At 36.6% G+C, this 18,835-nt stretch overlaps 1 protein-coding gene across 4 annotated transcripts in view; it reads left to right on the forward strand.

Annotated features, from left to right (window-relative positions):
- Nucleotides 1–17,995, forward strand: part of Ube2v2 (ubiquitin conjugating enzyme E2 V2) — a 33,819-nt gene extending 15,824 nt beyond the window's left edge. For 3 of the 4 annotated variants that reach the window (XM_087575638.1, XM_087575636.1, XM_087575637.1), the window contains 2 exons: nucleotides 1,134–1,259; nucleotides 15,059–15,939. In XM_087575638.1, the coding sequence (XP_087431764.1) occupies nucleotides 1,134–1,259; nucleotides 15,059–15,205 (273 nt within the window). In that variant the 3' untranslated portion in view covers nucleotides 15,206–15,939. 4 annotated transcript variants of the gene reach the window in all.
- Nucleotides 17,996–18,835: the final 840 nt, after the last annotated feature.

The following is an 18,835-nucleotide window of genomic DNA, read 5'->3' on the forward strand; positions in this document are numbered from 1 at the left end:
TAACTTATTTAATTTGATCTCCATTCAAATTGGAGAACCACGAAAAAGATTCTCTTGAGAACTGTTTGATTTTACTCATTTTTGTATAGTACCAAATTGCTGGGAATATTGACTGTTTGCTGTTAAATTGGAGTTTTATAGAGCTCTTTCAGAATATTAAAGTATTTAATAACATTTATCAATTTGTTTTATACATTCATATTACAGTAGTTTAATGTTACAAATCTGAAATCTCTTTGAGAGTAGTTTTTAATTTATCAAAACTGAATGTTTGAGTTGACTTATTTTCTCCCTAGTTTTATACAGATATCAGTATGTATTAAATTTGTTCCATTCACTTATTGTGTAATTTCCTGTTTTAGTACTATACTGCTAAGCGAACAAAAACTATAATGAGAAAGAAAGGCTAATTACGAGAATAAGACCTGAATAGCCTTGAGGTATAAGTTATAGCCTTAAAATTATTGTTTGATAAAATAGCCATATTAGCTAAGCTTCATTAATTAGAAATAATGTTTGAAAATAATGTGTAAATATATCATGTCTATTAATTCAGATAATGGGGTTAATAATTACAGAAGTCATTAATAATATAAGTAATGGAAAACAGGAAGTTGTTTTATTGTTGTAAGATGGCATGCCATGATTTTCGTTTTGCTAGAAGAAATTGCCTGCTCATCTCTGAAAAGCAGAGATCATTCATACTTTTTTATCCAGCAAATCCATGTGAGAATAAAAAGAAGCATTGTTTTTAGTGTTACTGAGATGATAGAAATAAATGAGATTACTTGAAACAAATGAAGGCCAAAACCTTTATGTGTGTGTGATACAAACCACATACTTGTCTTTTTCGTATATCTTTTTTAAAAATTTAAGTTTGTTTTTCTTTGTAATTTGTTATAGGCACCATTTATGTCACAAGAATAATTCGATTATTCTGATTCAGTTTGTAGGATTGTTTTAGTTTCATATCATACTTTAAGTATGCTTGGTGCATTTTCCTAACTATATAGTTCAAATAACTTTGTACAAAATGTTTACACATCAAAAGCAACATACTGTATTTCTTAACAGTTGGGCAAGTATTTTAGTTTTGTCATTATGATTATTCCTTCTTTTCCCTATCCTTCTAGACAAACTATGAAAACAGAATATACAGCCTGAAAGTAGAATGCGGATCTAAGTACCCAGAAGCACCTCCATCCGTTAGATTTGTAACAAAGATTAATATGAATGGGATCAATAATTCCAGTGGAATGGTAAGTTTTAATAATTTTATTTTTATATAGCATATATATACACACACACATACACATACATACACACACGTGCTGGATTTTTAAGTTTTGTTCAGCTGAAAGACTAAAGAAATTTGTCACTCAGAAGGTAGAGGCAGGGCAATTGGGATTTGAGGTCAACCTGGGCTGCATAGTTGGCCCTGCCACAAAATAGATAAAGTTTGTCTTAGGTTGTTTTCTATTGTCTTCCTCTCCTCACCCTCTTCAAGATAATGCACATACTTGTCTTTTTCACATACCTTTTTTAAAAAAGCAAAATCCAAATTTAAGTTTGTTTTTCTTTGTAATTTGTTATAGGCACCATTTGTGTCACAGGAATAATGGAATAATTTGATTTTTCTTTGGGTTTTTTTTTTTTTTTTCTTTCTTATTTTTCTTTTTTATCGGAGCTGGGGACCGAACCCAGGGCCTTGTGCTTGCTAGGTACCACTGAGCTAAATCCCCAACCCCTAATTTGATTTTTCTGATTTCATTTTTAGGATTGTTTTAGTTTCATACTATACTTTAAGTATGCTTTAACTCCACACTAGCCTTGAATTTGAACCAGTCCTCCTGCTTCAGCTTTTTGAATGTCAGAAATATAGGCATTAAGCCACCATTAAGTCTGTCCTTAAAATCTTCATGTGTCTACAAGTTATGGTAATGCTTTTCTTAGAATTTTATTAATTGCATCAGTAATCTTAGTTTGAATAAATCTTGGCTTGATAAAAGACTTATTTTTCCATGGGCAGTGGTGGTGCACACCTTTAATCCCAGTACTTTGGAAGCAGAGGCTCGTGGATCTTTGATTCTGAGGCCACCCTGGTCTTCAGAGTGAGTTCCAGGACAGCCAAGGCTACACAGAGAAGCCCTGTCTTGATCCCCAACTCCAAATTTAAAAAAAAAAAAAAAAGGATTTTTTAGCGTTAAAGGTACTTTTTTGAGATTAAAAGGATGAATATTCATAAAGGGTATTTTTGTTTGAGGAACAAGTGTGTCTGTTTGAATACTCAAGACACATTTAATGTGGTTAACACATTAAAGCAGATAAAAAGAATAAGCTCAATTTCTAACGTGACTGGATTGTTTAGGTTTGTTGGACTTAGGACTCATGCTCTTGAGGTGCCACGTTTAGGACAGACTTAATGCAGAGTACATGTTAGGGAGCAAAATGCATGGTAGGATGAGCTTTGTCCTTACACAGAAGTGGGACTGCCAACACTGTTGACTGTGTATGTTCTTGTCTACCTCATCTGTGTTTCCTCTCCTTATCAGTATTTTCATGCTGCTAATACTTTATGTAGTACACATCCATTCTTCCTCCCATTCTCTTGTATTATTAAAAGACAAAAGTTTATGCTAATACTGCTAGAAACAGTAATTTTGGTGTCTGCACAAAGGAAAATGTAAATAAAGCGAAAGTTGCTGTTCAAGGCCCTTTTCTTTCTGCACACATGATACACCAGAACCCAAACCCCACTAAAAGCACACGGGGACCAGATGTTTCTTGACATAGGTAGAAACTATTATCTCATTGGTGGGTGCCCAACTCCACATCTGATAAGACTGGCTGATTGGCACAAAGGAGAAGGGGAAGATTCAGGAAATATTCAGTACTTCTGGTCTACAACTATGTTTGGAGTCAGACTTGTACTACCACTGTGCCACAAGTTCTGTCCTTGGGGAGGAAAGGGTTTAATTTCATTGGACACTTATGGGAAACATCACTGAGAGAAATTGGGGCAGGAATTGAAGCAGAGCTGTGGGAAGATTGTTCTGACTTGCTTGCTCAGCTGCTGCTCTTACTGGCCCAGGGATCCACTGCCTACAGCAGGGTCGGCTCTCCGTCAGTTACCAATTAAGGCAGTGCCCTAGACTTGCATACAGGCCAGTAGGATGGACACAGTTCCTCACTTGAGGATCCCTCTCCCCAGATGCCTCGAGTCTGTTTCGAGTTTACAAACACTAACCATATAAAGTGTGTATGAAAGTAGAGGTAGGCTCCTATGGAAGTCGAGGATTCCTTTCTGGAGTCAGTTCTCTCCTCCTATCTGCCACCAGATTAGCCATATATCCTGCTTCCACAATGTTTACAATGCAAGTAGCCAGGATAAATAACCACTATCACTTTGTTTCAATTTAAAAACAGATTTTAAATCCAAAATTGTGACTTTTTCATTAAATATATGGCTAGAGGTTACAGTGAAGGAGAGTATCAGGATAAAATCTAAATTGTATCATTATATTCATGCTTTCAAGTCTTTTGGTTTTGGCCCTAGAGGTAACCTTTTCTTCATTTTAGTAGGTGTCATTTCTTTAAATGTTCCCGACATGTCTCACTTTGTATGTCATTATGAACATGCCAATTTGAGATTCTTCATGTTGAACTATAAAAATTGGATTTATTTTCATTGTTTAAAATTCTATGTGTCACTTGCTGAGCAATTACATTATTTCAGGTTTTCACTGAAAAGTTTGCTGTAACAAGTGCTAAAATTTTTTGCAAACGTGTGTGAATGTGTGTGTGCACACACTCACACAAAATACTCGTTCAAAATTTGAGGGTAGGAGTGTACCTAGTCATAAAATATGGGCTGTTGGTCTAGTTTTTCTGTGTGAGGTGTGACTGACATAGCCTCTGTGAATCTGCTTTTCATGGCAGTGGCCCAAGGAAAGTTCCCTTTACTCAGTTTCATTTAGTAAAGCTCAGACAGGAAGTGGCTAATGGTCTTCAGCCAGCTTTGCAAACCTTGCCTTTTGCTCCATGTTATTTTGTTCCAATTTTTAAACAACTTATGTTCTTCATAGAAACTTAAAAAATACCAATAATGAAGGGAAAACTTGCACACCCATCCCGGTGGTTCAGTGTGGCTGAATAATTAGAATATTCAGGAGCTATTTGAAATTGGAGCAGAGGAAATGAAGGAAAATCGAAGGAGTTGCTGCTAAAGTCACTGAGCATGCAGCAAAGCATGTCTGTGAATAGAAGTTTACCAGGTGTGTGTATGGGGGCATTAACATATTTTCATAAAGATGGGAGAGAAAAAATGTTTGAATTCTGTCTTATAAACATAAGTTTTGCAGTGTTTAGGAGAAAAACTGATATCCCGTGTTTTTCATACTTGGACCTGACCCCGTTTTCTCCAGGAGTAGCCAATGCACTGCATTGCTGAGCATCGCAGTTTTAAATTGAAAATTTATTTCTACTAAGTAATCTTAATAAATACCCAGGTAACTGAATTAAAACATAAAACATTGGACATTTTATTTTAATATTTTTATAATTTATAAAAATAAGTACAGGCAACAATTTGTTAAGTCTTAGAGACATTTCTATTTTTCTCGCACTCTCAGATTTGAATTAACTTGTTTAAAATTTGTTGGAGAACTAGAGGGGACAGGCAGGCATGGCTCAGCAGCCCACATTTTTTAAAAAAAATGCCCAATGTGGTGAGCTTCAGACCTGTAATCCAAGCACTTCTAAGGCATGATACATAAAAACAAAATCCAAACAACCACAGAAAAGCCAAACAAGGGGACTGGACTGTTGGGAAGGACAGGGACCAGTGGGAAGGGGATTGGCAAACATGTTGACTGCTAATTATGGAAATGAGAGGATCTCAGCAGAAGAGTTTGAGGGTAGACAAACAAAGAGGCAGATGTGTTGGGGAAGAGATGAGTAGAGTTCCTTATCCATAAGGTTGCAAGTGTGACAGAATGTACTTAGGGAGGAAAAGTAATAGAAAGGATCAGACTATATCCTATAGCAGAGGCCATTCCTAATGTGGTTTGGATTCAAAATGAGCTGCTGAGCGACTTTTTCCCCTGTGGAAGTCACTTCAGAGTTGGTTCACTTGAATCTAGATCTCAGGCAAGAGAGTGGTTTAGAATATTGAATAAGTCCTTAAAGTGATACTCCACAATGGTCATGAATGTTCCTCCTCACCTAAAGTTTGGAAAAATATTGAGGATTCCCAAGTTCCCTATTGGTAATACTTGCTAAATACAAGGTAATCTCTGGCCAGAAACAAAGCAAAACAAAGCTGGAAGAATAAAGCCATTGAATAGCTAAGCAACAGCCAAAGAAATTCATTACTTCCGAATTTCCCTATTCCATTTACCAGGGAGGTTTCAGTCTCTTCAAGAGACACAGTGTAAGGGGCTGGAGAGATCAATGGCTCCATAATAAGAGCCTACTCTTAGTTTTCTATTGCTCTGGTAAAATACTTCGCAAAAGCAATTTGGGGAAGAAAGGGTATATTTCAGTTTACAATTTCACAGCACAGTCTATCACTAAGGACGTTACAACAGGGTCTTAAACAGAGCATGTACCTGGAGGCACGAACACAGTCTATCATTGAAGGAAGTCATGACAGGTCAGGGAGGCCATGGAGGAGTGCTTTTTACTGGCTTGCTTCTTAGCCTGCTTTCTTATTTCACTCAGCCAGCACAGGGGTGGTTCTGCCCACATTGAATTGGGCCATCCCTCATCAATCAAGAAAATGTACCACAGGTTTGCATGTAGACCACGCCTATGGAGGTATTTTCTTGATTATGATACCTTCTCTGATAATCTGAGCTGCTGTCAAGTTGATATAAAAATGAGCCAACATAAGTGCGCCTTGTTTTTCCAGAGGACCTATTGAATACTTGCCTCTTAAGTTCCAGTGGATCCTCTTCTGACTACAAGGATACTCACAGATACAAAGACAAATACTGTTCTCTCTTTGTCACAAAAAAAAAAAAAAAAAAAAAAAAAAAAAAAAAAAAAAAAGTAAAATGAAGGACTGGAGAAATGGTCAAAGAGCACTGCTGCTCTAGAAGACCAGGGTTCACTTCCCAGCGCCCACATGGCAGCTCATAACTGTCCATAGCTCCAACTCCAAATGACTTGACCCCGGACACAGACATAAAGCAGGTGAACACCAGTGCACATGGAATAAAAATAAGTAATTCTTTTTTTAAAGTAAAAATACATCTTAAAAAAGTATCTTTTTTTTTTCTCTTTACAATGTTTGGGAGTTCGGTTGTGTTTGTGTGTACCTGTATATTCACAGAAGCAGAGCTTGTCATTTGGTGTCATCTTTAGCTGTTCTGAACTTTTTACGAACCATGGGTTTTCTGATTTCCTCCCTCTACCCCATGGTGGGATACAGGTGCACACTGCTCTGCCTAGCTTTTTTGACTTGGGCGTTAGGGATTGAACTCAGGTCCTTGAGTTTACACTTTACTGACTGAACTCTCTCTCCAGCACAAAACCTGGCATTTTTGACTTGTGTTACAGAAAAGCATTTTCAGGGTGAGTCAATCAATGTGCAGCAGGGTCTATTAAGAAACATTTTAGTGTATCATTGTTAAAGGAGGGAGAAGGATATTTAAGGATAGTTAAGAATAGTTAAGTATAGTTGTGTAAGCCCAAGTGGCAAGAATGTTACCTAGCTATCTCTTTACAGCCATTTTAATATGTGTGGCTGTGGCTTTTCATATAATTTTCATTCACTTGCAGGGTTTTTTTTTTTTTATTTTCTTGTAATGTTTTTAGCCCTCTTTGGGTTTCATTACCTATCCACCTTTGCCCTCTCTTGTTCTCTATTTCCCTGTCCATTGATCCCTTCTTTCCCAATAGCCTCCCTCCTGTTTTGGTTTTTTTTTTGGGGGGGGTGCCATAGAAGATATTGTAATTATTCTTAAGTGGTCATTTAATATTGTATTGGGTAAAATAAGTTTGTATTAACATAACTCACATTGCAGGGTTTTTTTTCCAAAAAACTTTTATGTAGTTCTGACCCCTCCCCAGAACTCTTAGTGAATATTTAAAATCTTTGCTATATATTGATTGCTACATTGTTCTCCAGAAATCAGACTGCAATCCTGCAGAGTTTGTTTACTGAACATGTAGGCTTCTGTTCATTAAAACTTTACTATGTTACAAGTAAAACAAGTACAACTCAAGTTGTTGTTCATTTTCATAGGAAGTAGTGGCTAGGTTAGAATTCCTAAACCTGCTTAGAGTGGATCGGTCATGTGGTATAGCTACTCCATGGCAAGCCTCCATGTCCGCTTACTAGGCTAGAACCAGGCCACCATGCTTGCCACTCTGCTCACAGGCCAGCAGGTGGTAGGTGCTAGGGACCAAACTCAGCTCCTCTGGAAAAGCAGAAGGACCTTGATGCTCTCACACAGTTCATGATCTGGTACTATTACCTGTATGTAGTGTGAGTCGTGTTTCTGGGGAGTACAGTAGCAGTGGGTGTGTGTTGAACTGCAAAGCTTAGAGTTGTGTCAGTGTCTGTTCCATTAGCTGTGTAGAAGAGTATCTCATCGAGGGCGGAAGAGATGGCTCAGAGCTTACCAGAGGACCTGAGTTCAAATCTCTATAATATAACCATCTATAATGGAATCTGGTGTGTTCTTCTGACCTGCAGGTATACACAGATGCAGAATGCTGTATACATAATAAACAAATGAATAAATAAATCTTAAAGAAGAAGTTTCTTATCAATATACTTTCTCAAAAATCCCTTTTATTATCCTTTGGGATTTGAAATATGTTTTAAGTTAAATTAAATTTATGTACATGTGCATGTGTGTAGTTTATTTGTACTTTTACCACAGCACACATGTTGTGTCAGGGGACAAATTTCAGGAGTTGTTTTCTTTTCATCATATGGATCATAGAGATTGAACTTAAAAGTGCCTTTACTTACTGAGTTGTCTTGCCATCTTCAGGGAACTATTAATAAAAATAAATTACAGGTTGATAATTACAGATTGATGGCTTCAAATAGGAGTACTGCAACTTTGAGAGGCATCTTACCAGCTACCTGTCTGCCCGCATCTACTTTAGTCTATACATTCATATACATTCATTATATTATAGTTGGGTGGTTAACTTTTTATTGTTTAGTTGTAAGAGTTTTTCATATATTGGGGAAGTGGTATATCACACATTTAGTTTCTATTCTCTGTGTTTGTTTTTTACTGTATTGATGGTGTGGTTTACAAATTGCTTTTAATTTGGTGCTTTGTTTTGAGACAGGACATTATTGTATTATCCATGTTCTTTTTCTTTTTTTAATCCACTTTACATCCTGATCTATGACCCTCCCCCATCTTCCTTTCTTCCTTTCCCGGAGTCCCTTCCCCCCAATTTCCCTCTTCACATGAGAGAGTGAAGGCACCCCCTGCGTGCCCCCCACCCCCACACATCAGGTTTCTCTGGGGGATAGGTGCTTCTACTGAGGCCAGATAAGATAACCAAGTTAGCTGAACAGATTCCACAGGCAGGCAACAACTTTAGGGATAGCCATCACACATTGTTTGGGACCCACATGAAGACCAAGCTGCATATCTATTACATATGTGCGGGATTGTGGGGCTAGGCCCAGCTTATGTATGCTGTTTGGTTCCGTCTCGGAGACTCCCAAGGGGCCAGGTTAGCTGACACTGTTGGTCTTCCTGTGGAGTTTCTATCACCTCCAGGGCCCTCAGTGCTTCCCCCAACTCTTCCATGAGAGTCTGGCATCTACTTTTTGGCTGTGGGTCTCTGCATCTGCCTGGGTCAGGTGCTGGATAGACCCTCTCAGATGACAGTCATGCTAGGTTTCTGTCTGCAAGCATAACTGAGTATCGTGAGTAGTATCAGGGACTGGTGCTTGCCCATGGGATGGGTCTCTAGTTGGACTAGTTATTGCTTAGTCATTCCCTTTGTGTCTACTCCAGCTTTGTGCCTGTATTTTTTGTAGGCAGGATAAATTTTTGAGTAGAAAGTTTTTTGGGTGGATTGGTGTTCCTATTGCTTCACTGGAGTTCCTGCCTCGTTACAGGAAGTGACCTCTTCAGGTTCCATATTCCCATTGCTATGAGTATCAGCTACGGTCACTCCCATTGATTCTTTGGAGCCTTCCCTAACTCAGGTCTCTGGCATGTCCTCGAGATCACATCACCACTACCCCACCCCAGCTGCAAATTTCCATTCATTCTCATGGGAATCTGGCCATCTCCTGTCTCTTCCCACACCTGATCCTGAATCTACCCTCCTACCCTTACCCTCCTGAGCTCTTCTCCCATCCAGTTCCTTTCCTCCATCTGCCTCCTGTGACTATTTTGTTCTCTGTTCTAAGTGAGATTCAAGCTTCCTCGCTTGTCCCTTCCTTATTGTTTAACTTCTTTGGGTCTGTGAAGTATAATGTGGCCATCATGGATTTTTATGTCCAGTATCCATTTATAAGTGCATACATAACCATGCTTGTACTTTGGGTCTTAGTTACCTCACTCAGGATAATAGTCTCAAGTTCCATCCATTTCCCTGCAAAATTCATGATGTCCGTGTTTTTAATAGCTGAACAGTATTCCATTGTGTAGATGTACCACATTTTCTTTTTCTATTCTTCAGTTAGAGACATCTAGTTTGTTTCCAATTCTGTCTATTATGAATAAAGCTGCTATGAACGTAGTTGAGCAAGTGTCTTTGTGGGGTGGTGGGGCATCTTTTGGGTAGATGCCCAGGAGTTGTATAGCTGGGTCTTGAGGTAGAACTATTCCCAGTTTCCTGAAAAACTGCCAAATTGGTTTCCAAAGTAGTTGTCCAAGTTTGCACTTCCACCAGCAATGGAGGGATGTTGTTCTTGCTCCACTTCCTTGCCAGCATGTATAGTCACTGAAATTTTGATCTTAGCCATTCTGACGGCTGTGAGATGGCATCTCAGAATCATTTTGATTTGCATTTCCCCGATGACTAAAGATGTTGAACACTTCTTTAGGTGCTTCTTGGCCATTTGAAATTCCCCTGTTGAGAATTCTGTTTTACTCTGTGCCCCATTTTTGACTGGATTACTGGGTTGTTGGAGCCTAACTTCTTGAGTTCTTTATAAATTTTGGGTATTAGTCCTCTGTCAGATGTAGGGTTGTTGAAGATCCTTTCCCAATCTGTAGATTGCCATTTTGTCCTAATAAAAGTATCCTTTGCCTTATAGAAGCTTTAGTTTTGTGAGGCTCCATTTATCAACTGTTGATCATAGAGCCTGAGCCATTGGTATTCTGTTCAGGAAGATGTCTCCTGTGCCAGTGAGTTCAAGGATATTGTCCACTCTCTGTTCTATTAGATTAGTGTATCCAGTTTTCCATTGAGGTCTTTGATCCCTTGAACTTGAGTTTTATGCAGGGTGATAGATATGAACCTATTTGCATTCTTCTATATGCAGACATTTAGTTAGACCAGCACAATTTGCTGAAGATCCTTTTTTTCCCCCCACTCTATGGTTTTGACTTCTTTGCCAAAAATCAAGTGTCCATAGGTATATGTTTTTATTTCAGGATCTTCGATTAGATTCCATTGATCAACATATCTATTTCTGTACCAATGCCATGCAGTTTTTATCACTATTGTTCTGTAATGTAGCTTGAGGTCAGGAATGATTATGCCTCCAGAAGTTCTTTTATTGTTCAGGGTTGTTTTAGCTATCCTGGGCTTTTTGTTTTTCCATATTAAGTTGAGAATTGTTCTGTCAAGGTCTGCAAATAATTATGTTGGAATTTTGATGGGAATTGCATTGAATCTGTCAATTGCTTTGGTGGTGTGGCCATTATCCCTATGTTAGTCCTACTGATCTATGAACACGGGAGCTCTGGCCATCCTCTGATAACTTCCTCAGTTTTTTTCTTCAGTGACTTGAAATTCTTGACTTAAAAGTCTTTCACTTTTTTCGTTAAGAGTTACTCTAAGATTTTTATATATTATTTGTGGTTATTGTGAAGGGTGTTATTTTCCTAATTTCTTTCTCAGTCCATTTTTCATTTGTATAAAGGAAAGCTACTGATTTCTTTCAGTTTATTTTGTATTCAGCCACTTGCCTGAAGATGTTTATCAGCTATAATAGTTCTTTGGTAGAATTTTTGGGGTTGCTTATGAATACTATCATATTATCAGCAAATATCGATAGTTTGAATTCTTCCTTTCTGTTTTGTATCCCCTTGATCTCCTTTAGTTGTCTTTTTGCTCTAGCTAGAACTTCAAGTACTATATTGAATATACATGGAAAGAGTACCCCTTTCTCTATTGAATAGATAGGCCAAGAACAGCCTTGTCCCTGATTTTAGTGGAATTCTCGTAAGTTTCTTTCCATTTAATTTGGTGTTGACTACTGGCTTTCTTTATATCACTTTTATTATGTTTAGGCATGTACCATGTATCCCTGATCTCACTAAGACTAAACATGAAGGGTGTTGGATTTCATTAAAGGGTTTTCAGAATCTAAAGAGATGACCATGTAATTTTTTTTCTTTCTTTTCTTTCTTTCTTTCTTTTTTTTTTTTTTTTTGGTTTGTTTAATATGGTAGATTACATGGTTGGATTTTTGTATACTGAATCATCTCTGCATCCCTGGGATGAAACCTATTTGATCATGGTGGTTGATACTTTTGATATATTCCTGCATTCCTTTTACCAGTTTTTTTTTTTTTTTGAGTATTCTTGCATCAATGTTCATAAGAAAAATTGGTCTTAAATTCTCTTTCTTCGTTGAAAATTTGTGTGGTTTATGTATCAGGGTGACTTGGCTTTATGGAATGGGTTTGGCAGTGTTCTTTTTGTTTCTATTTTTGTGAACAGTTTGAGAAGTATTGGTGTTAGCTCTTTTTTGAAAGTCTGGTGAAATTCTGAAGTAAAACCATTTGGCCCTGAGCTTTTTTCTTTTTCTTTCTTTCTTTCTTTCTTTCTTTCTTTCTTTCTTTCTTTTTTTTTTTTTTTTTTTTTTTTTTTTTGTTGGGAGACTTTAATGACTGCTGCTATTTCCTTAGGGGTTCTTTGAATTTTCTTGTTTTTTTTGTTATGTCCCACTTTTATTTCTGATTTTTGTCCATTTGGATACTGTTTCTCTGTATCCTATCTCTTAGCTTTGTTGATTCTTTGTATTGTTTTCTTTGTTTCCAATTGATTGATTTCTGCCTGATTTTGATTATTTACTGTTTTCTGCTCCTCTTTGGTGTGCTTGCTTCTTTTTTTTTCTAGACCTTTCAAGTGTACTTTAAATTGCTTTGTAATTTCTTTGTAGAGACACTTAGTGCTATGAACTTCCTCTTAGCCCTGCTTTCACTGTATCCCATAAGTTTGGGTATGTTGTGTCTTCATTAAATTCTAGAAAGTTTTAATTTATTTTTTTATTTCTTCCTTGATCCAGAATTCATTGCATTGAATAGAGTTCTTCAAATTCCATGAGTGTGTAGGCTTTCTGGTATTTCTGTTGTTGTTGAAGTCCAGTTTTAATCCATGGGGTTTTGATAAGATACAAGGTGTTATTTCAATTTTCTTGTATCTCTTGAGGTTTGCTTTGTGACTGACTATATGATTAGTATTAGAGAAGGATTCAAGAGGTACTGAGAAGATATATTCTTTTGTATTTGGGTGAAATATTCTGTAGATGTCTGTTAGGTTCATTTAGTTCATAATGTCTGTTTTGTTATTTTTCCGTTTAGGTTTTGTCTGGATGACCTGTCAATTGGTGAGAATGAGGTGTTGAAGTCCTCCACTCTTATTTTTCTTAATGTGTGGGGTTTGATGTACTATAACCCTATATAAGCTTCAGCAATGTTTCTTTTACAAATGTAGGTGCCCTTGTGCTTGGGGCATAGATGTTCAGAATTGAGATATCAGCTTGGTAGATTTTTTTTTCTTTTGATGTGTATAAAGTGTCATTCCCTGTCTCTTTTGATTAATTTTGGTTAAACATCTATTTTATTAGATATTAGAATGGCTGTTCTAGTTTGCTTTCCCAATTTCCTTGCTGTTTGTGTGAGGATATTTTAGATGTAACATTTTCATTGACAAATGTATCAGTTTCTTCTGTTGTATGTTCCAACCAGAGATTCTTTCTTCCATCTCTTCTGTCTGCTTGGCGATGCTTGCATCAGTCCTTTCTGTTCTCTTCCCTATATTCTCCGTCTCTAGGATCCCCTCAGTTTGTGTGTGTTTTTCTTTAATTGCTTTTATTTCTGTTGTCACGTGTTGAACAACTTTACTTATTTCCTTCCCCATATTTAATTCTATTTTCCTGTATGTCTTTAAGGATTTTATTTGTTCCTCTTTAAAGGCCTTTCTACCTGTTTGGTTGTATTTTCCTGTATTTCATCAAGAGATTTATTCATTTCTTCTTTCAACTTTATAAGATTGGATTTAAGATCATTTTCTTGTGCTTTGGTTGTGTTAGGATATCCAGAACTTGTTGTAGTAGGGTAGCCGTGCTCTGAAGGTATCGTGTTGCTCTGGTTTTTGTTCATTGTGTTCATTCGAGGGCCTTTAGTTGTAGTTGTATTGTTGTCTTTAGTCCCTGGAGGGGACTTCAACTGCATGATCCTGGTATGGGAAGCCTCTGATGTGTATTCTTGGACCGAGAGCTGGTGGGATAATGGAGGTTCAGCTTGGGTAACAGGTGGCTCTGGGAAGCTATGCGTATCCCAGAGGACTCAGCGAACAGAGGAGATGGTTTCCAGAAGGGAGTCTAACCTGTATGCTTCTAGATCAACAGGTCTGATCACCCAAGCTGTTCTTAAAGTTTTAGCTCAATATATCCATGTATACTCATTTAGGCCTTTTGTTTCTATCAATAATACTTCAATTCCTGGTGCACAAATATTAATTTTGCTACTATTATTGTGTGTACATATATTTAAATATTTTTATTTATTTATTATGTATACAGTATTCTGCCTGCGTGTGTGCCTGAGGCCAAAAGAGAGCACCAGATTGCATTATAGGTGGTTCTGAGCTACCACATGGTTGCTGGGAATTGAACTCAGGACCTCTTAGGTAGTGCTCTTAAGCTCCGAACCATCTCTCCAGCCCTTGTTTTCCTAATTGTTGCTTTTAGATTCATTGTAAATGTATAGAAATGCAGCTTTTTAAAAAATGTGGATACTATGATCTTATTAGCTTTAGTACTTTCTTCCTCCCCTACCTCCTGCTTCCTCTTCTCTTTCTCCTCCCTTTCTTCTCCCTTCCTCTCCCTGTTTCCACCTTCTTGGCCACTCCCTTTTCCTGTCTCTTCCTGTGTTTTTGAAACAAGGCATTCCTGACTGGCCTTGCTGGTCTCCAGATCACAGAGATCTGCCTGGCTTTGCCTCCAAGTGCTGGGATTAAGGTGTGCACCACCATTTCTGGCCTCCACTAGTTTTCTTAATGTTATTCTTATAGTTGTCTGTGTACAAGAGCATGCCATCCACCAGTAGTAGTTCAACCTTTTTCTTCTTAGTTTTATTAGAAATAGAAAGGAATGTTCTAGTGTTAGTAGATTTGTCTTAAATCAGCAACAGTAATTAACTCAGGTTAATCATTGAAAAGGATTTATACATGATTACAAAATTGTTATTTAATGTAATATTTATGTGCATATAGAAATTCTGGTAATAAGATTGCTGCATGTTCATTGTAAAATACAGAAAATACTAGAAAATCTTGTTCAAGTATATCTTTTAAAATATATAATTTTAAAATACATTAATTCTGAACCTTGCTGTTACAATAAACATGTTAAATTTGTAATTTCATAGTATAACATTCTTGTTAAATTATATTTAAAATATTGGTATATAATACATTATCATTAATAATACTGTTAATTTTTCTTTCTTTTTTTTGAGATGGTCTCCATATCTAGCCCGGCCCAGGCTGACTTGAATTTTGTGATCCTCTCTTCTCTGCTGGCTGGGTGTGTTCCACTGTGTCTGGCTATGGTTCTGCAGTGCTTTACACTTGGTAGTTAATTGTCTGTCTTTTCTTCTTCTCTCAGGTGGATGCACGGAGCATACCAGTATTAGCAAAATGGCAAAATTCCTATAGCATTAAAGTTGTACTTCAAGAGCTAAGACGTCTTATGATGTCCAAAGAAAACATGAAGCTTCCACAGCCACCAGAAGGACAGACATACAACAACTAATTTTAGTGGATCTCAAACTTGTCTTAAATCAACAACCTTCTACTCATGTTAATGTCTTGATTAAATATCACCATGCAAAATACCCACACATTAAGTAAAAGAATTGCAGCTGGTAAACATGACCTGGACAGTTGTAAGAATATATTTAATATATGTACACCTATTATGTTTTCAGGTAACAAGAGAAGTGCAGCACAATTTTTCTTTCTCTTCTTAAAAGCACTGTCATTTAAACATGAATCTGAAGCATTCAAAATGGAATTCAGGTTGTCAAGACAGAAGCATGGCAAAAGAGTGTCAGATGGCCACGGGAACCTTTGTTTTTCTGAAAGTAAAGTCTCAAGAAAGAAGAACAGAACTGGCAGGCTTTATCCACCATATTTAGAGCTGCAGATGGAATTGTTTAAAGTAGCAGACATAATGACTAGTCACCAATTGTGTTAATCCTTGAAGCGGTGTGGGTGCTGACTACTGTTAGTGTCAAACATAGGTGCAGGATGGTTTTGATACCTGTATTTATAATAAAAAGATGTTTGGGGTTTTGAATTTCTGTTAAAAGCTGTTCTCGTTTGTTACATGTAACAGACATGATAAGTTGTTTACAGTCTTTGTTTAATAAAACATGCTTAGAAGTTTTAAGTGAAGACAACAAAAAGGAAATAGGTGTTGGATATGTGATTTTGAGATGAAAGTTAGTCTTAAAATGTAAATAAAATATGGAATGTGTCTTCAAAGACTGTGCTATTTCTGTTACATTGATATATGCTATAGTAGCCATATCAAGGTAGCAAAATTGGGGGTTATTAAGCTAGGCATGGTAATGGCAAAAGCAGGAAGATTTTCAGTTCCAGGCCAGCTTGGGCTGATACATAAGATTGTATGTAAAACCAAAGAAATAATGAGAGAATATCAAAGATTTTCATTGAAATTCTATTTTATATGCTTATGTTTGGAACTTACAGAGCATCTTTTTGACTTCTTACATGCTCAGTTTAATTTCTTTGCACAAAGAGGTATCTCGGTTACTACATTTCAAGTTTTATTTCATCATGGGTAATTTTAAAATTGCATTTTAGCAATTTTCATAGTTACAGACTGCAAATTATTCAAGTACTCATTCATTTTTTTCTTTATGACTTATTTTTCTATGAAGCTTTTGGTTCATTACAGTTGACTGAATTGAAGACATTTCTTCACCTGTCTTTACATTTTTTTTTACTTTATTTGTGTGTGTGTATGTGTGTTGTGTGTGTGCGCACATGCACATATGTGTGTGTACACTTGTATGAAGGTCAAAGGTTACCTTTGGAGTTGGTTCTTGCCTTCACTTTTATATGTGTTCCTGATGTCAAACTCTGATCACCATGTACCATCTGTCTGAATAAGGGAATGAGTGCCTTCACTGAAGAGTCATCTCATTGGTCCCTCTTCTAAGACCAATGAAAGTTAATTTTATCATTCCACTCCACATTCACTTTAACAAATATGTGTCTGAAGTTGAAAGTTCATTTTTATTCTTTTATCATATTGACAAAGTTTGATTGTCAAAATAAAAAATTAGATGTTCAAGCTTTGCCTATAAAGAAAGTAAAGGAAAAGTATTACTAGTAGACTGGATTATTTTGGTTACTTTTATAGCCAAGACAGGTTTCTTTAAACATACTTGGCATGTTTTGATTAAGCTGTTTAAAAATTAACCTTTTTTTAGTTAGCATTTCATTAATTAAACACTAGACATTTTGTCTAAACATTATCATCACTTTTGTATTTTGAAACAGTATCACCTATGATAGCCTCAAACTTGCAGAATTACTTCTGTCTCAACCTCTCAAGTACTGGTTCTGGTGTACACTGCAATGTCCAGAATAGATGGACTCATTTTAAATGAACTAGTTAATTATCAGCGAGGTTTCTTTATTCTTTGTGTGTGTGTGTGTGTGTAGGTGGGGAGGAGTAGTGGTGTATACAGAAGCCTTAGGTTGACGTCTGGAGTCTCCTTTAATTGCTCTTTCACTTTATATAGTGTGAGACAGGGTTTCTAAATGAAGCTCACTGATGCGGCTAGACTTGCTAATCAGCTTGCTACCAAGATAGATCCCCTGCCTCTGCTTTCCAAGGCCGGAATTACAGCCTCAACTGTTATTTTATGTGGGTTCTAGGGATCTGATATCCGACGAGCATTTTCGACCATTGAGCCATCTCAGTCCCTCAAAAATGTTCTAAGTATTTAAAAATCACACAGAATGTACACATTTTCCATGCGTTAATTATTAAAGTAGACTTAAACATTATACTTAATATTTAATGGTTAAAGATTACATTGAATTGCATCGATACTATAGAATCATTATCAGTCTGTTTTCTGCCTTGAAAATGTGTCTTGTGATACTTGGAAACTAGAAAGTATTGGGATGCTTTTGATAGGCTCTGATAGAATCTCGTACTTTGGTCTCATGTTGTCTTTGTGTATGCTACCCAAGGCTGTTGTCAGACAGAGTCCTACCTATTTAAAAAAAAGGGGGATTGTTGATTTTAGCAGAAATCTACGAGTCAGTTAAAAGATTTCCAAAGCAAAATCCATTTTGCATGTAGCAATTATATATGATAATCTAAGATATATTAATTCATGAAATTTTAGAGTCTTATAATTATAAGACAGAAGTTTAAAAGGAAATTTTCCTTTGTAAAGTGGCTAGGGTTGCAGGAATGTTGTGGTATAGACTAGAAAGTTGCCTTAGAAATTTGTTTCAAGAGATTTTTAAGGATGACCCTTGATGCCTGTATGTTAATTAGAAGTTAGAGAGGTAAAATTCTTGTTCCAATAGGTTCCTGTTATACTTAATTACTTTGTTATTTTCAGAATTGATAATTTTTTATTATTTGATAATTTAAAATAAAGTTATTGCATTTGTTTAGGGATCTGTATATAATTTTCTAGGATTTTTTTTTTAACAAACATTGGGAACTGTCAAAGGCACCTAGTCTCTTGGTTGTAAAAACAAAACCTGTAAATTTTTATTGACCTTTTAAAGAACTATTTTACTCAACATTTGGGTACGTGAATAAATAGGAAATTAGTGTGGTTTATCAGTACAAGCTACTTTACCAAGACTGGTTACAATTGATGTGGTCTACATTTTGAATGTATGTGAAGTTAGTATTTGTGTGTGTGTGTGTGTGTGTGTGTGTGTGTGTGTGTGTGTGTGTGTGTGTGTGTTCAAAGAACAACTTAGGAATTTGTTCTCTGCTTCCACCATGTGAGGGATTGAACTCAGGTCATCTGGCTTTACCCTCTGAACCATCTGGCCTGTCCCAAAGGAATCTGACACTGAGCATATTGGATGTTTAGAAAGTTTTCTGGAATGTTGAAAAGAATTTTTCTGAAAAGAAAACTGATAACGGTATTTGTTGATGCAAAAAATAAATAAAAATCAGAACCATTTTGTAAAATCAAGGAGTTTGAGAGACTCATAGAATCAGTTACATTATTTAAAAAGCCATTAGAAGGCTCAGGGAATGAATCTGATGATTTGTTTGGATTTGCAGAATCTATGTACAAAGCTAGACAGTGTTGTATGTGAGTAATCACATGTCGCTACCAGGAGGTGGGAAGAGAGACAGAACTTTTAA

This window comes from Rattus norvegicus, chromosome 11, assembly GCF_021556685.1.
Source record: "Rattus norvegicus strain SHRSP/BbbUtx chromosome 11, alternate assembly SHRSP_T2T, whole genome shotgun sequence".
NCBI lineage: Eukaryota > Metazoa > Chordata > Mammalia > Rodentia > Muridae > Rattus > Rattus norvegicus.